Source organism: Passer domesticus, unplaced genomic scaffold (assembly GCF_036417665.1).
Source record: "Passer domesticus isolate bPasDom1 unplaced genomic scaffold, bPasDom1.hap1 HAP1_SCAFFOLD_44, whole genome shotgun sequence".
Lineage (NCBI taxonomy): Eukaryota > Metazoa > Chordata > Aves > Passeriformes > Passeridae > Passer > Passer domesticus.
Window position 1 is genome coordinate 1,999,431 of NW_026990160.1, and position 27,047 is coordinate 2,026,477.

Genomic DNA, 27,047 nt, shown 5'->3' on the forward strand with positions numbered 1-27,047 from the left:
CTAAAGTGGCCCTGGATTCCAGCTCAGACCAACGACATTCTGTGCCAGACACTGAGATTACCACCCGTGAGGCACGAGCTCTTTGTGCCACCCATCCCTCCTGGCCTTCTCCACAGCAGCCTGTGCCTGTTTTCCCCGGCAGAATCCCTGTGCCCTTTGCAGCCTGCCAGGAGCAGCTGCACAGAGGCACACATCTCCCCTGCACTCACCAGTGGGTTTCTCTCATCCCCGAACACGCCGATGAGAACATTGGTGCGATGCGTGCCCAGCGCCTGCACTTCCACCAGCACTGGGATCTCTGCAGTGCTGTGAGGCTGGACAATCCCACAGGGCTTGGGGCTGGAGTAGAGCACAGCAGCGTCCTCCTTGCGTTTCTGCAAGAGACACAATGAAATGCAGCTTCAGAGGCACCTCTGAAGAAACTTTACACTCCCTAACATCCACCGCAACAGCAACTGACACACGTGTTTAAAAATGCCCAGGACAAAGGTAAAAGGCACAAACAAGATGCAAGAATTGTAGGCTTAGCATTCCCAGAGCATCCTGCAAGGAGGCTGCCAGCACAGGCACTGGTGTCTGTGGATGCAGCAGCTTTCACAACCCTCTAAGATCTCCCACAAGAAAACACCCTGAAGACTGGAACATCAACTGTTCCCTCAGCAGGTTAAACTGCATCCTCAAGTTTACATTCGGGTAGGATCCTGTTCTCAGCAGATCTTTAAGACTGAATACAAACCAGCAAGGTCATGTCCAAATCCTTTTTTCCCCTAATAAGCTCCTCAATAATATTTGAGAGGGGGAGGTGGATGGGAGGCCAAACCTGTTCAATGAGCCCGTAGCAGCCAGGCAGGTGGCTGGGATTCCTAATCAGGAACTTCTTCTCATAGGGCACCTTCAGGAGGCACTCATCATATTGCAGCACGTGGGGGGACACTTGCAGCTTTGGAACGAGACATCTGGACAAAGAGATGAGCCCAGGGGAATTAGAGATACTGAGAGAATGGAGAACATTTACCCCCAAAGATTGTAAAACAGAGCATAACAGCCCTGCAGTGATCAATTGCCTTCTACATCTTCCCACTCCAACAGGTCTTGTCAAGGAGGGGCAAACCCTGAGAGGCAGCACCCAGAGGCTGCCAAGTGCCCCAGGCAGAGCACTTTGTCCCACAGCTGCCTCAGCCCCTCCTTTCCCCAGGAAGGCTTGCAAGGACTCCTGTAACACTCCCAGTGATCCATGAGCTCAGGGGGAGCCATCCCAACAAGGATCAGAGCTCACTAAGGCTCAAGGAACACACAACTCCAGTGCCCAGGAAAAATGACTCCCTTCTCTGCCATGGTGCTGTTGCCCTGCCTGGGAACTCAGCTGCTTGCCCCAGCCTTGGAGGGCACGAGACACCAGCTGCCCTCCAGAGTGGCTGATCAGCCCCTCCCAGGCCCTACAGCTCCCTGGCTCCTTCCCTCCACAGCTCCAGGCACTGACTGTCCCCAGCCCCACCTGCTTGACAAAATGCCAGCCCAGGCACTGCCTGGATGGCTCTGCCTGGGAGAGGGAACAGCCCCAGGGAACTGCATCCCTCCTGGCATTCCACTGACACCCACTGCAGCACAGCAGGATGGAATTCTGCTGCAGCAACAACCACTTTTGCTCTCAGCTCTGAGAACATTCAAGCTCAGAGTGGGAAGCAGAGGGAAGGAGAAAATCTAGAGCTGAGCTGCCACACCAAGGGCTGCTTTCCCCTCCTGAAACCTTGCCCTCAGCACTCTTGCTGGCAGCCACTTCCCCCCTGCCATGTGCCCTCATGAACAGAACCAGAGCCTGGCTCTCAGCAGGCTGCTTGCTGTGTCCCAAACCAGTGCACGGTGCTCGCACCCAGCACAACTCCACCTCTTGCAGCAAGAAGGAGAGGAGGCCCTGGGGAAATTTGTTCCACCTCAAGCACCAAAAGCCAGGCCAAGAAATGATCTCATTCCTGGTGCCTTCAGAAAAGGGCCCAGGACCCTGCTGGGCTGGGAGCAGGGCTGCTTTTCACCACAGGCTGCTGTCCAAGCTCTGCTCTTCTCATGCCCAGCTGGCACAACATGAGCTCATGAACCAGCACTTCTCCTTGGCAGCTGCAGCCAGCAAAGCCTGGGCAAGGCAGGAGCTGGGGGAGGCCAGGCAAGGGCTGGTACCTGGCTGTGATGACCAATGATGCCACTCCCTTGCCAAAACCCTCCAGATCCACCAGCATCTTCCTGTAGAACTCCATCACCGAGTTGGAACACAGGGTCACCTGGTGGAAGAGAAGAACAGGAAATTCTTCCTTACAAAAGCTCATTATCCACGTGTGATATCCTCCAGTCCTTGAGGGAAGATTTTGTCTTAATTCTGCTGCTGCTCCATGTGTAGAGCACAGTCTCAAAGCAACAAAAGCCTTCTGGCAATAGCAGATGTGTTAAACACACCTTGCTATCAGGGCATAGCTCAGCTACATTAAAACATTAGACTAAAGCTCTACACACCACTGTATTCAAATTAAGGCCCCAATTTCTCATCTGACTACAATGACATCAATGCAGAAGAAATCTGACTTGAACACAATGAGTTCAGCTTTACAGCAGGAAGCTGAGGGCAAAGTGTGGCCCAGCAGGTGCTGGGCAGTTCATGGCTGCAGAATTTTTTGTCCCCACTGGAGATTCCTGCAGTGAACACAAATCCTTCTGCTCCCCAGGAGAGGGGAAATGAGACCAAGAAGAAAAGCTAACTGTTTTATACAATGACATCTCTCTAACAGCCACCTTTTGCCCTCATCTTTGCTCTGCCCACTTGCAATCAAATAAATGGCTCTCAAGAACCCAAGAGTGACTTCTGGCCTTGACCATCTGGTATGTGACCTCAGCATATGATTTTGGAAAGAAAACAGTGCTCCTTGAGGAACACCCCGAGTAAGGCAGCTGGCAGAGGCCTCAGAGCAGTGCAGATCTCTCACTCACACCATGCTCAAAGCTGCAGCAGAGCTAAAGCCCTCCCACACTGCAGTGCAGCTGCAGCCCTGGTGCTGAAGCGTCTCTGGCTGCACTCTGCCCGTACCTGGATGTCCTGGTGTCCCTGGGGCAGGATGGTCCCTTGGCTGGGAGTGATTGTAAACTCCCGGGGCTCCACATACAAGTGAATGCCCTTCCTCCAGGCTGGGTCACTGTGGCAGCGGATCTGATCGACGCTGTCCACGGCCGGCTGCGTGCCATCGAACGACATGCGGAGCTGGAACGTCACGGGCACCGGGGAGCTGTTAGTGAGCCGGCAGCGCTGGGTGTAGGGAAAGCCTAGGAAAGGACACCAACATCCATTGAGGCTCCCATTGTGGCATGACTCCTGCTGGGAATGGCCTGGCACGATGAAAGTGGCACTGGAGTTTAGCTCTGGATTATCTGAACTACAGCTCACCCAGAAGCTGCATGAGGAATGAATCGTCACTCAGTTCCGAAGAGCTTCTCTCTTCGCGATGGGGAGGAGCTGCCTCACCTGCCCCAAACCAGCACCAGTGATCTCCCAGTGATGAGTGTGCACCCAGACCGAGCATTTCCTCTGAGAATTCAAGCTGTCAAATTCCCTGTTAAGCCTGCCAACACTCCCACCCTTTTCAAGACAGATAAACAGTGAGTCAGCATTGAGAAGAAGCTACAGCAAAAGAGAGGATGGAATCAGGAACTAGAACGTGAGGCAAAGCAGCCCAATGCAGCTTCTCTCTGCAGGATCCTTAAGGCATCTCTTGGTTTGGGCCAAACAGACTGAGCACGAGACAGCTCAGAGCCCACTCAACTGGGGGCACACCAAGCCTTGCTTGGAGATTGGCAATGAGGAACCCGGTCCCACCTCACCCAACAAACGGGGACATCACACCCTTGCTGCTCACTGGGGTTGCTGCCTGCAAGGCTTTACCCCACTGGAGCTCTGGGATTTGCTTTCCATGCTGGAAAGCCAGAGATGCAGCCACTCATGGTGGGGATGTCCTGCAGAGCCCGGAGAGCAGCCACAAGCTGCTCTGCAGTGGACATCTGGCTGGGCTGGCAGCTCTGTGGGGAGGAGACTTCTCCCCAGGCCTGCTCACCAAGAGGCACTGGAACACAGATGGGGAGAAAAAACAACTGCAGCTGCAGCCCAGAGCTTCTCTGTGCCCATCCCAGTGAGCACTGCCAGCTCCAGCAGTGACTCCAGCAGGGAGGCAAGAGAGGCACAACAAGGACAAACACAGATGGCAAAACCTCCAATGAGACTGAGCTCACGGCATGCAGACAACAGTCAACAGTTCCAAAGAAGCAAAGATACAACAGCTGCCTTCAGCTGAAGAGACCTTAGGAATGAAATCAGATCCAGCAGGATCAATCTCCTGTTTCAGAACCATAGTTCCATTGGTTGCCTTTCTTGTTTCATTTCTTCAAAAAGGCAACTTGACAAGTGCCTGCATGGTGATGCAGGGTGGGACAGAAACAGCTCAGGAAAGGCAAGTAGTTTCCTTAAAAAGTCCATGACCTTCCTTGTTCTGGGTTCAGGCTTGGTAGTGAATGCTCCCCTTGGTCTGGGAAGGGGGATAGGGGGTTTGGGGGTTTTGGCCCTGGGGGTGGGCTTTTCCCTTGGGGGTTTTTGGCAGCTGTGGCGTGATGCCGTGGGCGCTGTGCAGTGGGAGCTGAGGCTGGGCAGGGAGCGGAGCTTCCCTTCCTCCCGCTCGGGGATGGGAGCTCGGCCGCGTGCTGCTGCGGGAGGTTGTGTGCTTGGCCCCGGCACTGCCCTGGCTGCAGCTCAGCCTGGCACCCACCCTGCCTGCCTTCCCCGCTGCTGCCTGCTGCTCTGAGCCACTGCCCACATCCCCCTGCCCTCTGTCCCTCTGCAAAAGGAGCATTTCCCTCCTTCCCTCCTTCCCTGCCGCTGCCGGCTGGCAGGGGATCACTGCCCTGCCAGAGCCCACAGCTCCTCCTGCTGGGATCCTCACTGCACCAAAGGGAAAAAATGGGACTTGGCAGCTGGCAAACATCTGCTCTTGTTCTCTGGGCTCTCCTGATATAGTCTAGGAAAGAACTGTTATTCCTTTCCCCATCGTTTGAGCCCTGTCATTTCAAAGGTATCATCATTTGGAGGGAGGGGCTCATCTTTCCATTCCAGGAAGATCCCCACCTTCCTTGGCAGACATCTGTCTTTTCAAGCAGGACAGAGACAGCAGAAAATCCTGACTTTCTCAGCCTTGCTTCTGTTTGATCTGACAATGGCCAAATGCTCCCTGCGGCACCAGCAGCCCTGCAGTTCCCACCCTGAAGAGGCTGCTGTGGCAGAGCAGGAGGGAGGGATGCTTTTCCCTTGGAAGGCACAGATCCCTCCCGCTGTGTCCCAGCCCAGGCAGCACTCACCAAAGGAGATGTCCCCGAAGTCGAGCTCAGGGAGGTCGAAGTGCAAACTGGGTCCAGTGACGCTGCCCCTGCATGGCGAGGACAGAGCAGGAAATGCCTTGGTTCAAGGAATTGCAAAGCTCCGGCTGTCGTGGCTCGGGGGCACAAACCTGGTGTCAGGGCACCGTGCCTTTCAAACCAGCACACACCATGTGCTCAGCACAGTGCCCCTGGGCACAGGAGGCAGCTAAAGCCAAGTGGCCAGCAGCCAGCAGCCACTGATGGGCTCTGGGCACAGGGCAGGCAGGAAAAGCCCCCGGGATGCTGCTGGTCCCATGAAGGACCCTGAACACACAGCCAGACATGGCTGTGGACCTCAGTTTCCCCATCTGCAATGGGATGGGCATCAAGGTGTCCCCACAAACTTCTGTAACCAGCCCTTCCAGCCACAGGTTCCCTGCTTTGCTACTTCTTAGCGGGAACTGCTGTTCCCATGGAGGAGCTTTCTCAGCAGAGTTTGACCCACACCATCATTACAGACACAGTTGTGAGCCATGAACCCAGGGCAGCCCCAAACATCCTCTGAAAAGAGCAGCAACACTTCTACACAGGGCACAGATGAATCCTAGAGGAAAGGAGCAGCTTGTCAGCAGTGCAGCAGATGGCACAGCCAAGAGCAACAGCTTCAACAACCAAACAAGGGGGTCCTGAATCTAGCACAGCACCTCACCTGTCCTTGAACTCAGCAGATACACTGCAAAAGTCACCAACACCTACTGAAAGCAGCACTTGAAGCTGCACAACACTCACCAGTTGATTTCATGGCTGATGCCAATCCATGCCCACTCTGCCTTGTGGTTAAAAATCAAGGCCCAGTGACCTGTGCCTTTTGTTGGATTCACAGCACTGCCCCTGGCTCTGCTCCACACATCTCAACAAGAGACACCTGCCCTTGCTCAAGGAGAAAGCTGCTGATGCACAAACATCCCATCACCAGTTTGGGGGAGGGACAGAGGAGAATCACTTATTGGATGGTGGAAGGTTCCCTCTTGAACTCCAAACTAAAAAAGCAACACTTTTCCTCCAAAATCAAAGCCATCACCATTCTTTCTCCACTAGGGGCAGACCTACTCACCACTTTTCCCTTGCTAAGTAATAACTTCCTTGTTCTTTTTCATCCATCTCCCTTATCTTACTGCTATAATCCAGTGCAGATTGCTTTCATTTCTTCACTGCCTTGACCCAGTGCCTCCCAAGAGCAGCAGCCTAGCTCCAAAGCTGCAGAGCAGCCAGCATCAGCTCTCCTGCTCCCACTGCATTATCCTAGCAGCCCATGGCTCAGGCTGGCAGGGACAGGGCCTTGTGCTGCTGTGGTGCTGAGCACTGAGCTCTGCCTCCCCTATCATCACCCCTTGTCCCTTGTGCTGGGCCAGGATGATCTCTTGCCATGGCACCAGCCCAGGGGATGGTGCCCAAGTCCTTGGCACAGTTCCTGCTGCACAGTTCCCTGACTCCCACATCAGCCCTTGCCTGGCTGTGCACAGGAGGCACCAGAGCCCTCTGGGCACAGCAGCAGGGAGCACAGCTTGTCCCCCACAGCATGGCCATGAGAGGGGAGGTGAGGCTGCTGCTGCCCATCTGGCATGGATTATTGACAGAAGTTTTTAAAAGCACTGCTGCTGCTGCAGAATGCCCCAGGCTGGCCCATCTCCAAAGCCCTGGGGGCCTTGCTGGCTGTTCAGCTGGGACATCCCAGAGCAGCTGCTGCCCAAAGCTGATCCATCCCACTGCCTGCCATGGCCCAGGGCAGAGGGAGATCCCTGCAGGGAGGAGTCATTCCAGCTCCAGGTACCACACAGGGCAGGAGGCATCCTCCCACTAAAGCAGTGCCAGCATCAGAGCAGAGATGAAGACCTCAGCAAACACCTTTTCTCTCTGCTCCACCCCAACAGGGGGTAGCTGGGGCATGTCCCAGAGACAGCTGCAGATGTGCCCACCAAGCTCCCAGGGTCCTTACCTGATGGTCAGGATGGCAGGCGTAGGAGATCCAGCCACACTGAACCGCAATTCTTCCTCAAACCTCCCCAACACGGTGGCACTGAAGGAGATCTGGAGAGTCTGGCTCCCACCTGCTGCAATGATGCCTTCCTGGGGTGCCAACTTGAAGCCCAAGCCTGCCTTTGTGGCTGAAGGGATGTAGCTGAAGGGAGCATCAAGAGCTCCTTGGTTGATCAGGTTCACCTGCAGCAGCAAGAAGGCAAAGTGGAAATCCATGTGGAATATTCCCTTCTTGGGAGTTATTGTCTAAGGATGCAATGAACAGCCAGAAAAGGCAGAAGATGCTTTGTGCTGCTGAATGGCACAAGTCAAAAGATACAAGAGGACAAGTTCTGCCTTTGGGTGTTCATGCAAAGCAGTGGCAGCTGCACAGACCTGCAGTCACCCTGGGGTTATCCCATGGACACAGAGCAGTGCACCTCTGGGCAGCATCACCCAGCTCATGGAGACCTGGCCCTGAGAGCAACGTGGGGTGATTGCAGCTGCCTAGTGAATCAGCACTGAGCTGCTGCTGCCCCAGCCTGCACAGCTCCAACAGCACCATCACCTCATTCACCTTTTCCCACACCATGAAAACAAGACATTGATAATGAGGCATCAGCATCAAAATGTACAGACAGCACCATCTTTTGGTAGAGAAAACTCGTGGTGTCTTTCTCTTCCCCAGCCAAGCTTTTGAAAGTGTCTGCCCTGATGCAGTGCCTCATTTCCTGCCTCTTTTCAGTTGCTCTTTCATGAGTTTTTTACAGGCTTGACACTATTGGGGGGTGGAGGCAAATAGGTAGAAAAATCCTGTTCTTTATTCCCAGGAACACTTTTCTCTTTCCAGAGCCAGAGATGCACCAAGGCTGAAGTGTGGTGAGGGACTGGTCAGCAAGGGACAGAACTCCCAAGGCTTTCCTGGGACTTCCAGGAATGAGCAGGAGACCCTTGACTGGAAGCTGTTGGCAGTGGACTGAAGCTCAAAGGCAGCCAGTTGGTTCCAGCTGCTTCTGCAGAGCCCAGTCCAAAGGTGCCTTGTGTCTGGCACTGCCACAAAAGCCTCTGAACATGCAGCTTTTGCACCCAGTGCTGGTTTCACCTGCCAAGGCCTTGTTTTGCAGGAAGCCTCCCAGCTGATCCCTAAGGAAGGCTGCCCAAAAGCAGGGGCTGGGGCTTCATGAACAACAGACACACCTTTCTGACCCCCCAGATTGGACCAGCACATCAAATATTCCCTGCTCACAACTGCCCAGCTTGGCAGGAATTCCACAGCTCCACCAGGCTTGCTGCTGCCTCAGGAGCCATCAGCATCCATCCCCAGCCCTGCTGCTCACCTCACAGACATGGGGGGTGTTGACAAAAATGTCCCCAAGCTCCAGAGTGTCAGAGCTGAGCTCCACCAAGGGTCCTTGGCCTTCCCCTCTGAGCTGCAGGGGCAGCCTGCTCTCACGGCCTGGGGAGAGATGTCCATTTCAGTACAAGCATTCCCTCTGTCACACTGTCTTTTCCAGGCTGCCTCAGTGCTAGTCCCTGACTCTGAGCTGGATGCCACCAGCTCCTGATGCTGCAGGAGAAGATATGGACCCTTCTCTTCCCTCAGCAGATATCCCTTGGGGCTGACTTCTAATTCCTAACCCATTCCTCGGGCTGGTTTCCAATTTCAGCCACCAGTCTGCTGAGTTTCAAACACCTCTGCTGTCCTGTAGTGACAGGCCAAAGAGTAACAGGTATAAATTGAAAGGAAATTTAGGTTAGATATTAGGAAGACATTTTTTCTTGTGAGGGTGGTGAGACACTGGAGCAGGTTCCCCAGGGGCATTGTGGAGGTTCTAGTCCTGAAAGAGTTCAAAGCCAGGCTGGATGGGGCTTGCAGCTACCTGCTCTAGGGGGAGGTGTCCCTGCCCAGAGGCCTTTAAGGTCCATTCCATCCTTAACATACTGTGATTCTGTGCTTTCCTTCCCATGCACCTAGAGGAGCTTGGAAATCCATTCAGGGAAGGCACAAAGCTCATCCAGAGCTTGGCAATTACCAAACTACCTGGCCCAGCAGCACAGGACTTTGTTGCCCAAGTCCTCACCTTCTGACCCTCAGCACTGGGCTCTGTTTCCACAGACTGAGAGCTGCAAGGTGACAGCTCCCACACAGGGAGAGAAGCAGCTGCTGGCCAAGGCTGCTCCTTCTACCAACAGCCTGGGCTCAGTGGGGCTCAGCCCCCTCTGCTCTGGTGCTGTCTGGCCAGTGGGAGCTGATCCAGGCTCAGGGAGCACATTTCTAACCCAGCTCCTGCCACCTGATGATGGATCCATGTCCAATGGAGCCATCCTGGAGGCCAGGGGCCTGCAGGGGCTTAGTGCTTGTTCACTAAAGCTGCTCTGCTCTGCAGCTCTCTGGCCTCTGAGGAAATGCCAGCAAAGGCATGGCATGAAAACCTCTCCCTGCACTGCCTGGGCTGTGCTGGGATCAGGAACCCAGACACAGCACTCTGAGCCCTGGCCTTGCACGGGACACTCCCTGGGAGCTGCAGGGCCACTGGGGATGTGCCAGCACTGCCCTGCTGGCCAGGGACTCCTCCCAGCACTGCCAGGGCAGCCCAGTGGGCTCAGGCTTGCACCATGGCTGCACTGAGGGGGAGAAGCAGGGCAAAGGAGCTGCACCTGAGATGCTGCAACAAGCCACACTTTGATACTCCACTGCTTCCAGGGGTTTGAAAGTCATCTTGATTTTGGCCAAACCATCCGGCTCGATTTCTCCCTCCTACAACAGAAACAGAAAAACATTTCTCTTCAAACTTCACATTTCTTGTTTTCAACCATAGTCCTGTCAGCCTTTGTTTAGAGCATCAGTGATGAGTGAACAACACAAGGAGCCCAAGGAAACCCTGCAAAGGCAGCTCAACACAGTGCTGGAAGCTCTCAATGCTGGTCAGCTGCCACTCTCCACAATTTCCTACTGCTCTGACACAAGCTCTTGCTCACATCATGCTGCTGTCAGCTGCACTGGGATGTAACTGCCAATGTGCACTGGTGGCTCTTCACAAGGAGAGATCATGATCCCCTCCCCCAGAAATAAAAATATTAGTTTAACCTGTTTTGAAAGAAAGCAGAGGTTGGGATTATTCTGGGGTCTACTCCAAGGGGAGAAGGGATTTTGCAGTGTGCAGACACCAGGCATTCATCATCTCTCACAATGCCAGTGCTCAGAATCAGGGCTCTGGCTGATGGCAGCATGTGGCAGTTTGCTTGCAGAAACAGAAAAGGAAAAGGTTTTCTGTCCCTGTGTGCAGGAGAACTCAAAAGGCCCAGTGAAACCTTCCAGCCTTGTGTCCAGGCTCACAGATGACACTGGAAGGCAGACTCAGAAATAGTGCAAGGCTGGTTACAGGAGGCCATTGGCATTTCTGGGATTAACCTTGGGCTGAGTTTGGCCTCCTTTTCCCAGCCAGCCATTGCCAGCTTCAGGTCAGTGTGTGAGCTGGCAGTGCTGCAACAGCCTCTGCTGAGCCCCACGTGTGGGGGCAGCCCCTGCCTACAAGAACTGCTCCCTGTGACACTGCAAGGACACGCACGGAGTGCCCTGAGCTCCAGCCCTGGCAGCAGAGCTCGGCTTTGTCAGGCTCCCAGCCCTGCCTTGAGCCTCCAGGGCAGAAATGCTTTGAGCATTTTAGCATTTTTAGGTGAGCTCTGCAGCTGCACCAGAAACTCCATGCCCTCCCTCCCAGCATGTGGGGCCAGCTGAGGATCTGCCCAGTGACCACAGCCAGGGTTGGAGTGGGTGGGAGGAGAAAGAGGGAGAGGAGGAAAAGGAGGAAAATGAGGTTCTCAGCTATCACTTACCATTGGCTCAATGAAAGAAACGTCATCAGAGAACATGGGGTCCTGGTGCACCTTTGCCATCTCCCCCGAGGCTCTCAGGAGGGCAGCACGATCTTCACAAGAGCCCTTCTCCTTCCCTGTTTCTTTCTCCTCCATTAATTTTTCCAGCCACAGCTCTCTCTGTGACTGCCCAAAAAGACTCTGCCTGCAGCCAGAGGAGAGACAAAGCCAGCAGGTCGTTTAATAAGCCACAGATTTGCAGAGAGAAGTGCGAGTGCAGGAGAGCAAAGCACCTGGGGAGGAGCAGCAGTGTGACAGATGAGCAATGCCACGACTGACTCTCACCATTAACAGACAAATACCATGTCTATAGGTTAAGAAAAGGGTTTTTTACCCCCTGAGTTGTTATCAAGGGACAGCTGGGGTTGGGATATTTGGGAGGGTCAGCTTGTCACCATGGTGACATCTGACCTCCAATCAAGATTGGAGGAAGTGAACTCCACCACAGGACAGCGAAGAAGGGGTCGATGGTCAGAATTTTGGGAGAGGCTAAAGGGTTAAAAGGCAAAACCTCCATTGTGTGGGTGAGCACACCTGGGGAAAATCCTTCCGTAACATCTTCTCTATCCAGTCTTCTGTTTTATTTTTGATAAGGTTTAATCAACCTTTCTAAACTTAGGAAAAGTGAGTGGCTATTTCTCACAAGCAGCCGCTCCCCAGCAAGGGCTGACCCCAAGCCCTGGGGGTCTCAGAGGGATCACAGGATAACTTGCTGTTCACTGGCACAGCAGGTAGTTTTACTCCACACCTGCAGGCTCAGGAGAGCTTTCCAAAGCCAGAATCCCTCAAGGGAACCTCCTGGCTCAAAGCCTCTGCCAAAACTGAGGGACAATCCACCAGCCACTTCAAGTGGCTTTTCCTCCCACTGAGCTGCTGGGGGAGGCAGATAAAGATTATGGAGCAGGACTTCCCTGGGAAGGGGAGACAGAGTTGGGTTGCAGCTCCATGTTACCAGCACTGTGAAAAATGCCTATTATATTATTGCCTTTTTGCAAATAGTAAAATGAATACTATATGTGTGATGTTGGAAAGTGATGTTGTATTAATCCTTTTTTACAGACCAAGGAATAATAACTGTTGAATTTGCAGTGTGGTTCTTTGGTGTGTTTTACCTTGAAAACATCCTGATTGAGCCTAAAAAGGGCACATTTTAGCAGTACTTCAATGAAAGCTACGCTAAGAAAGGGAGCAGTCAAAACTCTGAAAGAGTGCAAATGCACATTAGAGCAATACAGTGACATGGAAACCCAAAAGGAGGATGCCATTTACACTCTGAAGGATCCAATCCCAGCTCAATGAAGCACCATGAACAGGAGCACATCAAGGAAGCAGAACAGGAGGTTTCTGTGTATTTACCAGCAATGCAGTCTGGGACTGTGGGTTGTCACCCACGCTGGTAACTGTTTGCTTGGCCCAGCAGAGAAACTCTGTGCAATGTGTTGGAAATAATTATGCAGATGTGTTGGTGCACTTTGGATTTAACAGCAGCAATCAGGATTGGTCACCAGGTGAACAGCTCTTGCCTGACAAACACAAGACTCTCTGCTTTGATGCTCAGGGAGAGCTCAAGGGAAATGTGCTTCTGCCCAGCAGCTGCTGGCCTTTGTGCTTTTGTACAGCCCCACTGAGGAAACAAAAGTTCCTGGCCTTGGTGCTTTGCTGCTGCTCAATCTGTCACTTCCAAGTGTCTTCTGGGGACTTTGGTGATGAATGCATCACACACAAAAATAAAGAGAACATCTGCCAAGCTGAACTTTGTTCATGTCAGCAGTGATGAACTTGCTTCAGGTTCAGCTCATGAAGATCCTATTGCTGCAATGATGGGCCTGACCAGTTCCCATTACCACTGGTGAGAACATCCCTGCTGGCTGAGGGAGAAGCCTTAGGACAGCAGTGCTTATGTGCTGGATGTGAGGCTTTGGAGAGAGGGGTGGAAAGACAAGGCCCCAGCAGCCCCAGAGCTCCTGCATGTGCTCCAGGGCTGATGCCAGGGCTGCTGCAGCTCTCTGCTGGGGCTCGGGGGGATCAGTGCCTGCTCTGGGCAAGGCACAGCATTTTGTTCTTATTCTTCTGCCAAAAATTTCACTGGAACAGAGAAGCTGCCAGTTAAGGGAATCCCTGGCCACACTTCAGCACTCCATTCCATTCCATTCCATTCCATTCCATTCCATTCCATTCCATTCCATTCCATTCCATTCCATTCCATCCCATTCCATTCCATTCCATTCCCACTGCTGCCCCATGTTACATGCTCCTGCCCTCAGATGGCAGGATGGCAATAACACTCCCGGGGGAGACTTCAGGGCTTGCCTGAGAAAGAAGGGATCTTCTTCTTTTCAAATTATCAGGAGAAGAGGATCCAGCCCAGTTCAGGACTCAGTTTTCAAGACTGAAAAACCAAGTGCAAATCAGCCCCTGCATCTCCTACATCCCAGCCCGGGCTGTACCCACCAGACTCCTCTGTTCCTGCTGGAGCAGTCATCTCTCACACAGACCTGGCTCCCCAAGACCCAAGGACACAAGCTCTACAGCTGAACTTAACTCCTCTGAATTTCAGCCAACATCACTAAGCTGTTCCCTGAGCCCACAGATAGAAGAGCTGTGAAGGAGACATCCCTGACATTGGAATAACCAAATGAAAATACCAGTGCCAATAGATGGGGCTGGCAAGCTAAATTTTTGGCCTTTTATCTGTGAATTGTGAGCTGTTCCTTAAGATAGTTCTCATCCTGTTAGATCTACCCTTTCAATGAATCACTACTGCACCCTGACAGGCACTACCGCACTACTGACAGGCAGAAAAGATAAGGTATGGAGAGGGTTTGAATAGGTTGTTTTCTTCTGCTTTTTAACTAGGGCCCTTTGTATGTTTGTTTCCTTGCATGGCATCTAAAGGCAGGTCCAGATCTCCCAATGGCACCTGGCAATCCCCAGACACTGCTCTTGCTTTGAGCAGTGTGTCTGCTCAGATGATTGCCAGAGCTCCCCTCCAAAAGTTATTCTATACTTTTATCTTCTAAATCAGCCCAATTGCTTTTCAAATATTCACTAAATGTCTCATATTTCCTACACACCTCTGCAAGTACCCATGGGCATGTGGTATATTGATAGGCATTAGAGGAGCTCGACCTTCATGAAAGTTCCCAAGGAAGAATTCATGATCTTTTGGCAAACACTTAAACCAAAATGAAAAAAACCAGCAGAAACACAGGAACTTCAGAGTATTCAAAAAGAAATCTCAATGAAAAGGGGGCACAACCTTATTCAGAGATTTAAATCATCTGGTATGAAATTTTAAACTGGCTTTCAAAGGTTCATCATGGAACACAAGAGGTGACTGATGCCCTCAGCTGACAAGGGAAAGCAGATCAGCTTCAGGAACAGGACTGCACTGGCTGCCTGCAGCACAGCTCATGTTGGGCATCTGATGCAGGGACCCCTGCAAAGCCACGTGCCTGTGGCCTCCCAGAGAATGGCTCTGTTTGGCTGACAGTGCTGAGAAAGCATTTCAGGAGCTGCTTGTGCTCAGCAGGATGCAAGCCAGCTGCCAACATGTTGCAGCAGCCTCCAGGAAAGCTGGGACAGAGAAAGCTCAAAGGCTGCATCCTGCTAAGAACACTGAAGGCAAGAGCAGCTGCCATCCATCCTGCTCCCTTCCAGCCAGGGCTGCAGGGATGCTCAGGCTCCTTTTGTTGCTCTTTCCCAGCCCTGTTATCACCCAAAGGTGTTTTGCACAAGGACAGATCCTCACCTCTGGGTGCTCAGCTGGAAACGAGCTTCCAGGTTCCCGGTGTTGCGGAGCAGCAGAGTCTTCTGGGTGCTGCTCTTGACTGGACATGTGGAGAAGTCCAGCTGCTCAGGGAAGTCCAGGACAGTTTGGGCAGCAATGGCCCGAATTGGCACCACTATCCTTTCCCTTTCAGTGACACAGAGCAGCTCGTGGGAATAATCCTGCAGGAAAAGAAACTGCCTCAGCACAGGGCATTTAGTGCCATCCCCATGGCAGAAGAAAAACCATTTCCTATAACCCTTCAAGGGCATCAATTTACCTATCCCACCCTAAATGAACACTAAGCTCTACTGATATGTCACATTTTAGAGGCACTAGCGCACTTTGCAAAACCTATCTCAGTGGCATTAAGCTCTTCTGTCACTTGGTCATCCAGAGAACTGCCCTAGGCCACCATCATTTTTACTCTACATTTTAATGATGTTAAAGAATTCCTAAGTCCCTTCTAAGGAACATGGAGCTAGGGAACACAGGACATTCCTCTTTAGCTTTCTATATTCCCACTCTTTGAGAATAGGACAAAGTGTTCAACTGACTCGAAGCAGCAAAAAAAAGATGAGAAAACAGCTGCACCCAAAGAGATCCTGCACCTCTGGCTTGGTGTAGAAACATCAGCTGCCTCAGAACTCCCCTCCAACTTTGCCTCTCCAACCAAGTCAGGAGGAGAACAGTGCTAAGAGGCAGCAGGATGCTGCTGCAAAGAGCCTCTCTTTGTTTCCCTGCAAGGCTTCCTCCCTTCCATGCCATGTCCTCAACCCTTCGGTGTGAACAAGCCCCCAGATCACAACACTGACCCCCCAGATCCCAGCACTGAGATCAGACTTGCCAGGGCCTCAGCACTGCTGTTCAAACCTCCAGGCAAAAGCACCTTTGGCACGCAATGGGTGCCAGCTGACAGAGCAAGCACAGGCACAGGCATGAAGACAGAGGCACAGCAGCGTCACTGCCACTGGCTCTGGGCTCACAGCTCTGCCTGCAGCTTGCACCTGCCCTACACCAGCTCCTGCAGGCAGCTGTCCAAGTCCCTGCAGCTCAGCAACCTCCTGCTGACCAAGGGCACCCAGAGCCCAGGGTGCCTGTGCCAGGCCGGGCTCACGGGCACAGCACATCCTCTGCCCTGGCCCTGCAGCTGCACCATGCTCACTTGTGCTCTGGCACAGCACAGCTGCAAGGCTGCAGAACAGAGGCTGGGAAAAAGCACCGTCCTTGCTCCAGCCCAGGGGGAGGCAGGGAAGCTGTTGCCAGGCAGGAAGGAGGAAAGCTCTCAGACCTCTTTGTTCCTCCAGTGTTTTCCATCATTATGAACCCCCTTCCACTGTACCTAGGGATGGCCCAACATCTATCAACACCCCTCTGTCATTTTCATCCTGTTCCCTGGGCATCTTCCCTTGGCAATGCTCAGGGATGTGCAGGGAGGGGAAGCAGAGCCTGTCAGGCCTGGCTGCAGTGCCTGGCAGCCCGTGCCAAGCTGGGACTGGCTGCAGGCTGCCTGCCCACGGCCTGGAGCCAAGCTCCCAGCATGGAATGGGCTGAACCCAGAGTGCAGGGAAAACAGTGGCTTTGGAGAGCATTCTGTGTTTTGGCTCCTCCAGGCTCACCTTGTTCTCGCCGGGGCTGAAGCGGATGCGCACAGGGACAGACACGGCCGGCACCAGGAGACGGTAGGCATCGTTGGAGCCCATGACCTGGAAGTAAGGTGATCTCTCCATGGAGACCTTCACCACATGAGGAAACTGCAGGAAAGACATGAAACAATGATTTTGTCACTTGTGGAAACAGGATGAGAGGAGACCTGTCCATGCCCTGGTGTCATCCCTCCTTGACCCCTTTTCCAAAGCACTTTCAGCTGTGCATGTACAGGCACACAATTCATGAGGGTGAACTCAAATTCCTTCTGTCTGGCTCCAGCATTCTGGCCAGGCCCAGTAGGGCGGTGCCTGGTGGGAAGGAAGGGCCGAGCAGGTCAGCAGCAGCAGGATGGAGACAGAGCACCTGAACCAAGTCATCTGCACATTCAACAAGGCCAAAAAACCTGCTGGCTTCTGCCTGCACACAGCCATGCAGTCGTGTTCCAGAGGGGGAATGTGCTCCCTGAAAGCAAACCAGCACTTGTCCTGGGGGAAGGAAGAAATTCCCTTCTAGTACATCAGGTTTGGGTAGGGATGTTCTGGGGATACAGTCATGCAGGCAGACCAGCAAGAAAGGAGACCAAACACTGTGGCCTTACTGGGAATAAAAGCAAACCTGAAAAGCCAAAGAAGGAACACAGCAGGACAACCCCTAAAACAAGGAGATGGCAAAGAGAATTTAAATGGGCAGTAAAGCAGCAAGGAAGAGTCATAAAACCATGAGAGCAAGCAGCTTGTCAAAAGTGACAGAAACACAGACAGGCTGTGCCTATCACTATGGGCTTCAAAGGCATTTTCTGCCTGGAGAAACAGGACCAGCAGTGTGGTTCCAATACTGAAAGACAATTTTGGCTCTCCAGGGATTCTTGCTGCCTGTGCAGGCAAGCTGGGCTGCTGGGCATTCCTGCCTGCAGCCATCATGCCAGGTTCTGCCCTCTGGGATACACAGACACAGCAAACAAGCATTTTCTAGCACATAGATATCATCAACCAATGAGCACCAAAATGCTCTCAACAAGTCTAAACCAGATGACTTTGACTCCCTCCTGTCTCTTTTCACCAGCCCACTCTTGGCACAAGCCTCTTTTTAGAAAAATGTTTTCCCTGACTGAAATTCCAATGGTCTCCGTTTTCCTCTTTACAGTGGAACACAACTGCTGACATTTTTCAACTTTTCCCCTCAAAGCTCTCTTGGGAAACTGCAAAACAACCACAATTTCTACAAGTGAAGGTGAAAACCTCCAGGAGCACATGGCTTTGGATGTGCTGTGGTTCTCCAAAGGGAAAGCAGAGCACCGTGTTGCTTTTGGAAAAGCTGAGCAGAGCTGGATGAAGCTTAGCAGGAGCCTCAAGTGGCACCTAAAGGGCTCCCGCTGCTTCTGCTACGTCACTCTGATTCCAGGGCTGTTTCAGAACACACCTCCTGCAGTGCCAATGCCATTAATGAAAAGTTATTCCAGCATAAAGTGCAGAAGACTCAGCCCCTGAGCTTTGACTGTAAGCTGCACAAAGGGAGCCCAACAGACTGAGAGAGGCAGAGGAGCCAAGATTAACCAAGGAGACACAGGAGGTGGTAAACACTCAAGGCAAAGCACGAGAGCAGATAAGAACTGTACAGGCCTCAACACTCCTACCAATCCAGAGCTTTCAAGAGAAGGCACCTCCTTTGGGACAGATACCGTCAACACATGGCCAAAGTCAGGGGAGAATTCCCAGCACAGGAAGGTTTCCACCATCTTGCAGAACAAAGGTGCTGAGACATTTTCTTCTGGACGTGCTGCAGCAGATACCCTGCTTTGCTGTACACTTCGGGAATTACAGCTCTCTCCTCTTCCAGCCCAGTGTTAAAGCTCTGTAGAAACCTAGGCCAGGGCACTGGGAATATTTCTCTGTCTGCTCTGGGCTGTCCTGACCCCCGGGGGAGCACTGACTTTGACCCTCATTCATGGAGAAACTTTCCTAGACGTCAATATAGGCTAGAATCCACAAAAGCGTGAAATAGATTAGAGAGAGTAGTGTAGGTGTATCACCTGCTGAGAAATTTAGGTTTTGGGATTTCTGTGGATAGAAGCAAGATGGAGGGCACAGAGTGTCATCCTGAGTTTCTTCTTCATGCTTCTTCTTCCTTCTTCTTCATGGGTTTGGGTGGCATTGTGTAATTGGGCAGAAAAGTCCACATTGCATGCTTCCAGGGATCAGTTATTGGCTTAAAAGGGAAAATAATCCAGGTGTCCTTTCTGAATTGGATAGCTTAGTCTTAAAAGACTTTGTAACAAGGGACTGTTAGCCATTTTGTGCCTTGCTAATGACAAGCTGCCGAACTCATGGTTGTGAGACTGTTTTACTGATAAGAAATAATAAACACCTGAGTCTGAACATGAACTACCATCTCGAGTGCCTTCAATCCCGACCCAGAGAAACTGATAAATCTCCATATCCCAGCACTTACCTTGTCCACATTCATGAGAGACACTGTCATTTCAGAGACATCATGAGTGTTGAAGTTCTGAAATATCACCTCTGGTGGGGAAATCTGCAACAAGTTCTGCTTTGGGGGAGCTGACGGCAGCTGAAGAGGCGAGAGAGAGCAGGGAGAGCTTCAGCTGCTGGGAGGAAGGCTCATGAAGGACAATCTTACACTGACCCCAGTGAAGTGCAGACTCTGGGGGAGCACATCTGCCCAGCCCACACTGGGCAAACAGTGGCTCACCCACCTCTGCTCTGAGCTGATGGAGAGCTGCTGGTCACACAGAGCAGGCTCGAGCCAAGCTGCTCTTTTGACATGTATTTCTCCAGCTTTCATTCTCCACAATGCCAGGCAGCACTTACCTTAAGCACAGCCCTGTGCCCATGCGGTCACAGAGCTCTGGGGCACTGCCTGAGCACTCATGGAGTAAGTAAAACCCATACATTCACATCAGATTCCATGGGAAACGATTTTGCGATGTCCTTCACTCTGACACAGGGAAACCGAGGCCCACACAACTGCAAATCCCTTTTTTGATCTAGAACTTAGGCACCAGTAGCAGAGGAGGTGTGAGAGATGAGGTGCTATTTGGCTGAAGCCAAAAGGTTATCAAGTTAAAGAATGAAAGTTGTTGATTCTCTGTGTTGTTTGGGGTTTGGATTTGTTCAGGTTGGTTTGTTGGGTGTTGCTGTGAGAGGAACAGGGTTGAAGACCTGACCAAAAGGAAGCAGGGTGAGAGGGGAGGGGACAGAAAAACTGGCGTTTGGAGGGAATGGAAGTTCCCAAGTACCCATCCAAAGGGAAAGGGGACAGAACAGCCCTCACCGGCTGTAAAGGGGATAGAAAGATTGCCATTTTCTCAGAGGGTGTGTTTGTTCATCTTCAGGAGGAGGGAGACACGCCCGGCTCAGCTGAGTCCTTACTAATAAACAGTTTCCTTTTGCTTCAATGATTTTGTCCCCTTTCATTGTATTTAAAAGTGAGTGCATTTCTAACAGAGGTAAAGGCAAAAATAAAGTACCACAGAAGTTAGGAAAAAGACAAATGAAGTGAATGCTGAATGAGGATAAGGTTCAGTTATTTTCTCAGCAACTTGGGTAAAAGTAGAGTTGGTATCTCCTTTTTCCATGAGCTTTAAATAGGTGCTTTCTTGTCATTATTGCTACCTTACTTGATACCATTGTAGAGGCATGTCTGGAATGACACAACAGCAGCAAATGCTTCTGGAGCAGAGACATTACTTGGAGAAATTCTCCCCTTCTCCAGCCACACTGCTGTCACTGCAGAGACACCAGCAGCTCTCCTGTGTGACTCCAGGGCAGACACAGTCTGCTGAAGGGAGTGCCTGCAGCACACTGTCCCCCACTTGTGCCCTTCCCTGAGGTGTTCCCAACGCCCCTCTCCAAGGCAATCCTTAACCAGTGTGTTCAATGTCTCTTGCTGCCAATTCACTGCTCAGCAGTGTGATAAATGAATGGGATTCGTGCTAACAATTGTAACTATATCGATATTTTAGAAAATATATGTTAAAAAGTCCTAGAGGAAAAGGATATGTAATTAGTGTCACAAAACAGATGTTTTCAGATGTTCATGAGAAAATAGGAGACAGGATGTAGTGTGAGATAAGTAAAATCCCAAAACGGAATAGGCCTCGGGATAATTAAAGAATTGGCCTTGAAATGGACAAAATTAGGATGATTCTAGGTGTTTATGAAATAATATAGCTTATTTTTGGAATATAATGCTGGCTTCTATAACACAAGACCTGGGACGCATGTGCAGCCTGTGGGGTTGTTCAAAGGACAGTGACGATGAGGAGAAGCCTTCGTCGGAAGCAACCAGTGAAAAGCCAAAAGACCCCTTGGAAACAAGCTGAGCATGCACTGTGCAGTACAGTGACATAGATTTCAAGAATTGAAAACAGGAGGAGATTTACAAAAAATTGTTGATGAACATGTATTAGCATACAGTATATAAGTTGTGTTTGAGTTCTTTTCTCTTTTGTACGGGAGGCAGGGTGAGAAACCCCCCCCATACCCTGATTGTACCCCAATCAGTTTTGCTTGTGCTTTATCCTAACCACTGCCAAATTATTTTGTATCTATTTGATTACATTTGATTGCATAATTTTATATAAAATTGCTGCTCAATTAAAATTGCTGCTAAATTCTAATTTTGTGGTTTATTAAATTAGACATATAGGACCTCATTCATAACAACAGTCCACCTTGGTCACCTACCCTTTTGGACTGTGCTTTCTACTGAGACAGTCCTGCCACAAAAGCAGCTTGAAACACACCTCTAAGTAGGCACTGATCCACAGAAAGCACATCCATTCCCCTCTGCCCAGGCTGAGTCCCCTGCACATCTGGCAGCCTGCAAAATCTAACACCCCGTCAGGGTCCAACACATTGTTCCAACCCAAAGCAGGAATGCAGTTGGTTTTGTTAAATCTGAAGGAATTCCTGCAGGTCCTGGGCCTTCCAAGGCCAATGCTGCCACTGTGGAGGGAATCCTGTGACCCCGAGCGTTTGATGGTGACCACAGCAAAGCAAGAGGTGGCTCCTTCAGCAGGGGAATGGCACATGGCAATGCTGTGCCTTTGTGTCCCCAGCTTTCCCCCATTGTTTTAGCAATGGCAGCCACACTCCAGCACAGCCCAGCAGCTGCAGCAGAGGTTATTTGTGTTGCCTCAGTGCACATCAGGACTCCCAGTCCACCACTGCCAGCAGCTTGCAATGACAACAGCACCTGGACACGGAGGTGTTTTGCTGGAGGCAAGCCTGTCACAAGCACACACCCTCTTCAAACTTGCCATCAAGCAGAAAGGAAAAGAGCAGGAAAAGGCTACCTTTGGACCAGTCTTGCTCAGGTCTAGCCATGGGCCAATTCTGGGCAGAATCCTCCCCCCAGTGCTGGCCTCCTTCTTCGTGCTGAGAAACTTCTCCTGCTGGAACTTAGAGGGAAGCAGCTGAAAGGCAAAACAAATCCAAAAAAAAAAAACCATATCAGCAAGAAGCTCAGAGATGTGCTTATTCAGAAAGGCATTTCTTGAGCAAGTGGCACTGGTGAATAATTTGTGATCACAGCCACTAGGATAGTTCTGGAAGCCCTGGAAGTTACTTGCTGAAATGCAATAGCAAGAATAAATTAATAATACAGGGTGCAATACACATACTCCAACCACATGGCTGTGGCCCATTAGTCTCTCTGTGATCTGATCTGACATGTTTGGGGATTTCTGCTCTTTGGCCATTTGTTTCCTCTAATGTTTCATAGGATTGAGGCAGTGACCTTTTCAGAGAGTGGGAAGGAGCTCTCAGAACTGCTCCAACTCCATCCCTGCACAACACTCACAACTCACAGCAGGAGACAGCACTGCTGGCTGAGTCCAAGAGAAGCAAGAAATAAAAGCTGCACCAAGAGGGAGGTGCACAGGAATGTGTCCAAGTTTTTCCTCTCTCTGTTAATGAGCATTTGTTTTCTCTGTCTGGGCTGACAGAGCCCTCCAGAGAAGAAAACAGAGGCATCTCCTTGGCAGAGCCTCAGCACTGGGGCATCTTCAGCCAAGTGAGCTCCAGACAGCAAGGGACCTTGGTGGCCCTGACTGCAGTGCTGCCTGCAGGGCTGGAGCTGCGCCCACCCAGGAGCTGAGAGAGAGCAGCTGCTTTGGGAGCTCTTCTGGCTGGGACCAGCCGTGGCTCTCAAGGCTTTGGGCAGAGTTTGAGCTCTCTCCCCACATGCCCAGGTGCCCAAGGGCAGGTTGGTCACAGCAGCACAGGGCAGTGCCCAGCCTGACAGAAGGAATTCCTGTGGCAAAGGGCAGGCACAGAAGCACATGCTGAGGGCTTCAGCTGCACATTGCTTTCACTTGGCTCCCGTGGCACAGCCAGGCAAGGCGCTGGGCTGTCCCTGAAACATCACACACTGTTCCCTGCTGCACCAGGACAGCCCCCACCAACAGCAGCACGGCACAAAAAGCTGGGCAGGGGCTCTGCAGCTTCCCAGCGCTGCTGGACAACAGGGGCAGGGACACCAGGGACACCAGGGCACTTGCCAGCCTGAGCACAGCCCCACTGGCTACTCACAGTGTTAGGCTGCAGTCTTTCCCTCAGTAAAAGACGAGGTGTTGGTGTCTTTTTTGGGAATCCAGAAGCCATTCTGAAGGGAGGATGTCACAGAGGAGTGACAAGGCCTCAGCAAAACTGGAAGGAGAACAATGGAACTCTGAAAATCCAGAACCCAATTCATGGCACACTCAAGGCATATATGCTGCTAAACATTTTATATCATTTGAAAGTAGCTAAGTGCTTGTTTGGCATAAGTAGCTAGTATTGTTAGGCCTCTAGTTGGACTTTATTTGGACTAGATGGCCACCTTGTGCAATTCAAAAATGGATCTTGCTGAAACCTGGAGCTAAAAAGCTGAACATTAATAATGCTTAGAGCAGACACCGCTGTAGCTTAAATATTACTTAAAATCAGCTTGTGGGCCTCCTCTTCTTTAGGCTAAACACCCCCTGCTCTCTCAGCTGCTCCTCACTGGACTTGGGAGAGACTGCAATGTTATGGCTCATGGCTTAAATATTGCTATAAAGGACGTTTTGCCCACTGTGACAAAACTCTCTAAAGAAGCTGAGAGCACCCAAGCCCACCCTTCCCTGAAAATGCCTCCTGACTGGAACTTGGGACTGGGAGTTCAGCCCCACAAGGGAACTTGAGACAAGATAAAGGTGACACTATTGTCCCATTAGCTCAGGTCTCCAGAGAAGTGAACAAGGCCAAGGGAGAAAAATAGATCCACAACAAAGCCAAAGCCAGCAGCTCTCCTGAAAATCAGCTCTGTCTGCCTTCAGGCTGGGCAGGTCATAGCCACAGACTCCTCTGCTGAGGCCAGGTTTGCACACAAACCTCCCATCAACAGAGGGGCAGCAGGAAATTTAGGGTCTGTGGCACAACCTCTGGTAAGGGGCAGTGGACACCCATCCTCCCTCCCACAAACTGGCTCAGCTGTAAAACCCCCCACCCCCAGAAGGCCACATCCAGGGGACATTCCCATCAGGGGCAGCTCAGGGGGTGTCATAGCCCATCAAAGACCCCCAAAGTGCCCCCAGAGCCATTCCTGAGCCCTTGCACCAGATGACTGCAGGCCATGCAAAGTAACACAACAGATCCAAAAATCCACAACCCAATTCATGGCAGACTCAAAGGATATACTGGTGCTAAAGATTTTCTGTTATTTGAAAATAGCAATAGACAGTCAAACTTGCCCCACCCCAGGGAGGTACCTGGGAGGTCCCACCTTGCCCAAATCTGCATTCATCCATTGGAATCTTACATTTTGCGAGACCTCACCATAGAGAAGACCAGAAGAGGATTTTATGGTATGCCAATGGGATCCATGGAATGGTGATATTTTTTACTTAATCTGTCTCTGTCATTCTCTTTCTTCCCCCTCTTCCCAACCCCATCTCCACCCCCTTCACCACACCCCCCCCCTTTTTCTATTCCTTTCTCTCTCTTCCTCACATTTACTGTTCCATAAAATCCAGACTACTGACTTTGGCAAATTGCCTCGTTTGCACCTCAATTCAGAGGCCTCTCCCTAATAATTTTAATAACCAGATGATAACAACCCACGGAAACTTGAACAGAACTCATTCACCTTCAAGCAGTTTAAGCAATCACTATAGGGAAAAAAAAGTATAGATGAGTACATTTAGAAAATGTTTCATTTCTTCAGTGCAAGAAAAAAGCACAATCAGTAGACGAACTATTGTTCATCCACTCAGCTGTGCATGCCACTGAACTGCTGCACCAGAAGACTGGCATTATCCCATCCTGTATTTCCCTTTGGCCTTCTCTCTCAGAGTGCACATGAGACAAAACCAAACAGTTCAACTTTAGTCAATCTTTACCTTCCAAGGAAATTCACGCTCTTTTCCAGAGGCCAATGCTCTGCACGTTGAGGAATCCTCTGCAGAGACCAATGCTCCGCGAATTGAGGACTCCTAGCAGAGGCCAATGCTCTGCACGTTCAGGATGTTGTTTGCAGAGGCCAATGCTCTGCACGTGCAGGAATTCTCAGCGGGGCACAATGCTCCGCGAATTCAAAGGACTCGCTCACAGAGACCAATGCTCCGCGAACAATTCACTTGGCGAATGGCCCAGTGTAGCTGCCTGTACGAGCCCAGGCTGCGCACACCCAGCCAGGGCCGCGTTCTCGGGCAACTGAGGCCGCGCCGCTGTCACAGACGCTGCCGCCCGCGCGGTTACCAGGCAACCGCGGCGCCCGAACCTCGGGGCCGGGCCGGGTTCCGGTGGGGCCGGCCGGGTTCTGGTGGGGCTGGGCGGGTTCCGGCGGGGCCGGGCGGGTTCGGGTCGGGGACGGGCCGCAGTGATTTTCAAAGGAGATTGTCACTTGAACAACTGCCGTAACTTTCTCAAGAGTCTTTCTATAAGTATTAGCGAAAGCCTAAAATGTGGTGCTAGAGGCGCCTCTGTCAGGTCTGTCCCTTGCTCTCTGTGTAGCACTAGTGTTCTGTCCCGGCTGGAACAGCCGGAGGGGCTGAGCGAGCTGGGAAAGGGGCTCAGCCTGGAGAGGAGGAGGCTCGGGGGGACCTTGTGGCTCTGCACAGCTCCCTGGCAGGAGGGCGCTGCGGGGTCAGGAAGCACTGGAGCGGCGTGGTTCCCTCTCTCCTCTCCCCTCAACCTCTTCCTCCCTCCCTCCTCCTCCTCCCCCATTTCGAAGCCCTCGCAGCCCACGGGAGGAGCGGAGATGGAGCCGGGACAGGGCGGAATGCAGAGAGGGGATGCCAGGTGTAGGAGTGACTGGGCTGTACTGGGACCATACTGGGATCATGCTGGGAGGGAGTAGGAGCAGCGCGATGGCTGCAGCCAGGCCATGCAGGGCCTCCTGCCAAGGGGAATGATTTCAGACAAGTGCTGACTGCGTGGGAGAAGGTGTTTTGTGTTGGAGGGCTGAGTTATCACTGAAGTTTTTCACTTCTGATACTTGGTAATATCAGTGTCATTTTGCCAGTAAGGAGCACACTCAGTGCCTGAGACATCTCCATCTCCACCTGCTTCACAACTCCACTTGAAGGCAGATGAAAATTATTTCCTTGTAAATGACCTGTTTTCACCAAATTCTGCAAACTCTTACTGAGGCTTTTTGCCATGAAGTTGATTTTCTATTTATTTTTTCCTTTTTTTTTTTTTTTTTTTTTTTTTTTTTAATAAGAAGAATTGCTTTCTCCTTGCAAATGTTAAGTAAATTTTTCCCTGCCTGGGATGTCAGGAGGTGCACATCCTGTACAGAAACACTCCCCAACTGCATCAATAACCTTTTTGTACTGCTCAATGAGTCCTAGAAAACTGCAGAGCAGTTTTGTCCCTGCAGGTTACTTGGCAATCAATTCTCCATCTCTGATAAATCCTAATTTACAAGGAGCATGTGACGAACTCCCTCCTCTGCAATCAGGAGTTGGCAGTGCCCATTCTTCTGCAAATTTATGGCTTCAGCAGAATAATATCATAGGAACAGAGATGTTCTGCAGCATTGCTGCTTGGTTTGCTCCTCATTTTGTGGGGCAGACAGCAGCCTTCCACAGCCCTAAAAAGGACAGGGAATTTTCTGGACTGGAAAGAAAAGCATCCGTGAGAGAGGCAGAATGTGATGCTGTTACCCACGGCTGGTGTTGCCACCTCTGTTGTCAAATTTCCCTCCCTTGCTGCCTTGGGGCATCTGAGTAATGGGTGGTTTGTAGTGATGTTCTCCTTATTGAAATCAGTCACAAGTTTGTGGACTTATTTCCAGCATGAAAACAAACCCTGTTTTGCTGGTTGTATGAGGGAAAGAATTATTTCAGGCAGAGAGAGGACAGAAAGAG

General features: G+C 51.4%; 1 protein-coding gene and 1 pseudogene across 1 annotated transcript; both read right to left on the reverse strand.

Moving 5' to 3' along the window:
* Positions 1-25,292, reverse strand: LOC135292679 (hydrocephalus-inducing protein-like). The gene is made up of 16 exons (XM_064406786.1): positions 25,074-25,292; positions 23,245-23,361; positions 22,008-22,127; positions 19,139-19,258; positions 16,660-16,794; positions 15,023-15,222; positions 11,233-11,416; positions 10,054-10,153; positions 8,733-8,851; positions 7,376-7,662; positions 5,380-5,447; positions 3,071-3,303; positions 2,173-2,273; positions 821-956; positions 210-374; positions 1-39 (listed from the first exon to the last, which is right to left on the reverse strand). The coding sequence occupies exons 2-16, from the start codon at positions 23,314-23,316 to the stop codon at positions 1-3; spliced, it is 2,079 nt and encodes a 692-aa protein (XP_064262856.1). The 5' UTR covers positions 23,317-23,361; positions 25,074-25,292.
* The window catches only part of LOC135292707 (zinc finger protein 850-like), a 216,147-nt pseudogene that overhangs the window by 17,993 nt on the left and 171,107 nt on the right, over positions 1-27,047 (reverse strand).